The sequence below is a fragment of the Miscanthus floridulus genome, chromosome 4, assembly GCF_019320115.1.
Source record: "Miscanthus floridulus cultivar M001 chromosome 4, ASM1932011v1, whole genome shotgun sequence".
Classification (NCBI taxonomy): Eukaryota; Viridiplantae; Streptophyta; class Magnoliopsida; order Poales; family Poaceae; genus Miscanthus; species Miscanthus floridulus.
The window spans coordinates 108,935,760-108,941,143 of NC_089583.1; the positions used below are offsets into that span (position 1 = coordinate 108,935,760).

The following is a 5,384-nucleotide window of genomic DNA, read 5'->3' on the forward strand; positions in this document are numbered from 1 at the left end:
TATGTTTTTATTAGTATCCGAACACCCTCGTATGACGTTCTAGGTGACACCTTAAATTTTTACGTCCTGATCTAAACCAGGCCTAAACAATGGCCAGTGCTAGGGGTCGTCGGTCTAGTAGCCGTTGTAGCTGTGTCAGTCCCGGCGGCCGACGATCCGCCTCGAGTCGCCGAACTGACACGACAGGACCGCAGCGCCGCATGTCCAAATCCTGACCGAATCCAAATCACGGTGGATTTTATTACTGCGATCCGAGTAAAAAAAAAAGAATGGACTTTATTACTAGTGGCATCAACGAGGAGTGACGGCGGCTGCCCTCACGTGCATCGCTAACCCTAACCCAGTCGGTAATCACAGATCATCTTGTCCTCGCCCGGTCGCCCCGCATCCCGGGAAAGTTAATTACGCTTAATCCAAGTTGCCCTGTTGTACGGCGCGACAAGGCCGGAGGCGCAACCGCGCAAGTGAACAGGCGGCGGCGACCGTCGAGGCCGGGAGGGCATTGGACAATCGGGTTGGTGAAACAGTGGCCGGATTCCGCCTGTCGTCTCCGTCGGCCCGTCGTGCTGCAGCGGCCGCAATTCCGCCGTACGGAGTAGCAGTAGATCTGGCTGGCGGCTGAGGTCTGACCAGTCGGGCTCGGCACGGTTACGGTCTCGTTGCCTCGCGGTTGCAGCGTGTTTTTGTCACTGCGTTGTCAGGTTGGCTGAACAAGAGACGTGACTAAAGTCTAAGATGTCGTGTGGGATGTCATATCGAGTGTATAATAAAATAAATTATAGAAATCCTCGTTAATCCACCAGACGAATTTATTAAACTTAATTAATTTATCATTAGTATATATCTATTGTAGCACCACGTTATCAAATCATAGACTAATTATGTTTAAAGCAAATTAGTCTTAATCTATGCATTTAGTTTCGTAATTAGTCCATATTTAATACTCTCCGCATGTGTCAAGCATCCAATGTGACCAGAGCTAATAGGGCCCGCACGCTGACAGACTACCAAATGACATCCGGTGACTAAAATTTAGAATGTGTCACGTGAGAGTGTCGCATGGGATATTTAGATACTAATAAAAAAACAAATTATAGAATCCATCGGTACTCCACGACACGAATTTATTAAGCCTAATTAATCCGTCATTAGCACATGTTTACTATAGCACTACATTGTCAAATTATGAACTAATTAGGCTTAAAAGATTCGTCTTACAAATTAGTGACAAGTTGTGCAATTAGTTTCATAATTAATCTATATTTAATACTTATACAGGTGTCTAAACATCCGATGAGACAGCAACTAAAGTTTAAGAGGAGAAACCAAACATCTCCCAAAACTTTTCAGAACAAGACCTAAACCTGTACAGACACAGAAAGAGAGGAGAGAGAGACTGTCTTGGCTGTCATGCTCCTGAGCCACCAGAGACGGAGTGGATCATCGGCAATACACCCACAGAGCACACGGCTGCTCCTCTACAGACTTTGGTGGTTGACTGACAACAGCCGGGCACTCTCAATGTGGTGTGTGCTACAGCAACCCTAACTAGGGTTTGACGAGGAACCAGTGAAAGGAGGGGACTGGTGTGATGGCCATCGGATCCTCTCTGGGGGGCAGGGAGCAGGGGCAGGATGCGCGATGAACGTTGGCATGTCTTGCCCTGGCATCAGAACTGAGACACCTTTGGGGTAGACAGGTATCTGCAAGCATCATGAACAAAGTGGTCAACGAGAATGTCTCAAGTGAGCCCACTGTGGCCAATGTGGAAACAAAAAAGTGATATATTTCGATGGAAGCATGATACATTTTAGTAGAAACAAACATGCGAATGCTAACTTCATGATATATTTTCATGGAACTGATCATGATATTTCATACAAGAGCAAATGCTAACTTCATGATAATGAAGTCGAAAGGCTTCTACTTTTCACAAGAGGTTCTTGTGTAAACTGGCAAAAACTACAAGGTCGAGGTATCGGGCAGTATTTTCACACAGATGAGTTCTGCAGTGGCACAATAGATCATATGAGTTTTCTGCACTTGGTAACTTCGCTATGTCAGGAGAAACCAGGTCTAGAAGAGGCTATCAATCCTACTTGTAGTCACTCAGCCTATTCGGCAGGCTGTATCTGGCTTATCAGCCAATGAACAGTATTTTTCTCTCACCCCAAACCAGCCAACAGTACTTTCAGCCATGGCTTATAAGCCAATCCAGCCTAAACGAACAGGCTAACTATAGTTAAATAGGCAAAATGGTTCAGGCTAGATCCTCTAGTCTCCTGCAACATAGTTTAGCATTTAGTTTTTCCATACCTCCCCCAGTTAACAATAAAAGTCGATCCTGTGCACTGGTAAGCAGGAACTAATGCTGAACATGAGTTGAATACAGGTAGTTGCACTATCCACTTTTGGATACAGCTTGTCAATTGAGTGTGCTAGTTCGCTTAAAAATTACAATTAATGTTCTTCTTTCACCACTGATGCAATAGAACAAAAGATGATGTTAGAAAGCAGTTAGTGCAAAATTTTGATGAGTTATCAAGAGTACTGCATAGTGCATACTTGTACATTACATTGTCTGAACTCCGCATAGCAAAGCAATAGACTTGAAACTGAAAATAAGGACAATGGATTTATCTGCTAGCCAGCTTCTACAGTAAACTGAAATGGATGTTTCAGTAGTTGGATTGGAAAAAAAAGGGCGTGCAGAGAGCTCCCGCTCAGTGGCAAGCCTTACCCTCGCCTGTGCAATGCGAGGAAACCACGACTCGAACCCGGGACCTTCCGGTCATAGGCGGTAAGACCATACCACTTGCACCAGGCCGAAACGTTCTAATTTTTCAAATTGTTAGAAGAACGTAATTTATATTTGTGGTTTGGTACACCTCTCACGTGAGTATTTTTTTTATCTCCATGGTCTAACCCACTACTCCAACAGTAACTAAGTTCAACTGCTGATCCATCTTTTCCTCAAAAAAAAAAAAACAAATAAAAAAACAAATAAAACTGGTGACCCATCTTAATAATAAGATGCTCCACATTACCACATTACTAACAAATTTCAAGCATAAAAAATGATTACTGCACCTGGGACCGTGTGTAGTTGTGGTCCTGTGGACAACCAAGGTTGCAATTCCTAAACTACACTGGGACCAAATTTTGGTGTGGCTGCAGACAAGGATGGGCCCTTGTCTGTTTGCTGCTGTCAGACGAATTTCCCTCTCAATTCCATAACCCATGTTCTCCTTTCTGAAGGATTATAGGCCCCAATCTTTTATGGCTCATTCGCTATATATTCCTTCAGAGAAATATGAAGATTCTTGTGACAAAGTACACAGATGCATTAACTGAACTTAGCCATAGGATAAAAATTGGGGAAGATAGAGGGAATTGCATTCAAGCATAGATGCTAAATCGAACATTCTTGGTGCCGTTATCTACTCTAACCTCTCACGGCACAGAACAAGTACTTCTCCCCCACTTTCCAGAGACAAGTATAAATGGCGGCGCTACCGAAAGAAATTAGTAAGAACGAAGTTTCTAAAAAAGTATTGATCAAAAGCAGAGTATGTACATGATGGGCATATATGAAGTTGGAGCAATCAACAATGGCATGCCCACTAATAAACAGCCTGTTCGCTTGGTCGTATTTGGCTTATAAGCCATGGCTTATCAGCCAACGAACAGTATTTTTCTCTCACACCAAACCAGCCAACAGTACTTTCAGCCATGGCTTATAAGTCAAACAAGCCCAAACAAACAGGGCAAAAATAATTAAACAACATGTCCTGATCTCTCAGATTACAACAGTCCTAGTAGAACTCAAGTGCATAGTATTGAACAACACCTTCTATGTTTTGACAACACCAAAACGTCTACTAGAATGTGAATATCAGATAAAAATAGCTTCCTTTGCCTTTTTTTTAGTAATGCAATGCATGACCTTTCCCTGTACACAGATAAACACCTATTATTATGCAGCGAATCATAATAGGGGTGGTACTCATTTCTAAACCTACGGGACTGCAGTTGCACGATCTCTTTAACGGCCAATTATTTAACAGCTACAGGTAAGACATCATTGCAGTTTCATCTTCCTCGCTAGGACTAGATGCCTTCGCTCCACTCCACCTCTGCATTATGTTCGAGCATAGCAGAGACTAGAGGACAACAAGAACCGGGGTCCGACAAGATTCCATGACTGAAAGTAGAGTTGGCTGGTTTGGTGTAAAAGAAAAAATACTATTGGTTGGCTGATAATCCATGGCTCAAATACCATCACAACGAACAGGCACACAGAGTAGCGAAAAGCAAGCCACGCGAGAACAGAAAGCTGAGGAAAAAAGGCTAGGCAGCGGAATGATTAAAGCGTGGCGCCATGGATGGGCGGGAGGCGAGGAGAGCGTGCGGGAACAGTGTGCCGTTGCCAGTACCTCGAGGGGCGCGTGGCCTTGGAGCTTCCTCGCCGCCTCGAGATCCGCGCCGGGGGCGGCGCCGCGCTCGCCGCCGCGGCCGAGGAAGAGGCGGAGGCGGCGGAGGATCCCCCGGGGCGGCGCGTGCCCGGGCGCGTGGGCCGGGGGGCGGAGGAAGTGCTCGAGGATGGCCATGGCGAGGAACATGGACACGAGGATGGCGGTGGCCACGAACCCGAACGACACCGCGCTCACGCCGCTGTCTAGCTGCCGCCACCGCATCTCCTCCGCCGCCGCGGCCGCGGCCGCAGCCGCAGCAGCCGCCGCCCTCGCCCCCGGCCCGGCCGCCGGGACCATCGCCGGCCCGCGCGTCACGGCAGCCATTCTTGTTCCCGTCGCCTGCGACGCCGGTCACGGCCCGCGATGCGCCATTGTTGGCTCCCTTCGCTAGCACCTAGCAGTGGAGGTGTGGAGTGGCTTGGCTTCCGAAACCGAAACCTTTATGGAGTTCCTGGCTTTCTCTGCCGCGTCGTCGCGCGCGTCGCGTGAGTCAGCGGGGGCGTGGCTGCGAGGAGAGAGGGGGCCCGAGCACGGAATACACGACGCGACCCTTTTCCGCTGCGGCGCTGAGAAGCAAAGCGAGAGGGGAGAGGCCCTTTCGGAGAAGTACAAGGCGGAGAAACGGGCATGAAAGGCATTTCGTCGCGACGGTGTCTCGCGCCGCGCAGAGGTTCATCAGCCGGGGCCCGGGGCACGGGCGCGGCTCGGCGCCTCGGCTCCGATGTGTTTTCTCTCTGGTGCGAGAATCGTCAAAATGAGCCCCGCTATGAGAGGAAAATACTGTTTCGAATAAAAAAAAAATGAATCAAAACTGGATTTAAGGGCACACGAACGGGACCATTGCATGCATACTGTATCCATATATGGGCATGCAGACCGAGCCTGGCACGAGGCCTATTTTTTTTGGCC

The 5,384-nt window shown here is 47.7% G+C and overlaps 1 protein-coding gene across 1 annotated transcript; it reads right to left on the reverse strand.

Annotated features, from left to right (window-relative positions):
• Positions 1-1,227: 1,227 nt before the first annotated feature.
• Positions 1,228-5,091, reverse strand: LOC136552557 (uncharacterized). The gene is made up of 2 exons (XM_066544117.1): positions 4,437-5,091; positions 1,228-1,703 (listed from the first exon to the last, which is right to left on the reverse strand). Exons 1-2 carry the CDS (start codon positions 4,797-4,799, stop codon positions 1,545-1,547), a joined length of 522 nt encoding a protein of 173 aa, XP_066400214.1. The 5' UTR covers positions 4,800-5,091; the 3' UTR covers positions 1,228-1,544.
• Between the last annotated feature and the right edge of the window lie 293 nt (positions 5,092-5,384).

Coding starts and splice junctions, on each gene's coding strand:
- LOC136552557 (XM_066544117.1), bottom strand. CDS start 4,799: ATGGCTGCCGTGACGCGCGGGCCGGCGATGGTCCCGGCGGCCGGGCCG. Junction 1,704..4,436: donor AAGGCCACGCGCCCCTCGAG/GTACTGGCAACG, acceptor TGATGCTTGCAG/ATACCTGTCTACCCCAAAGG.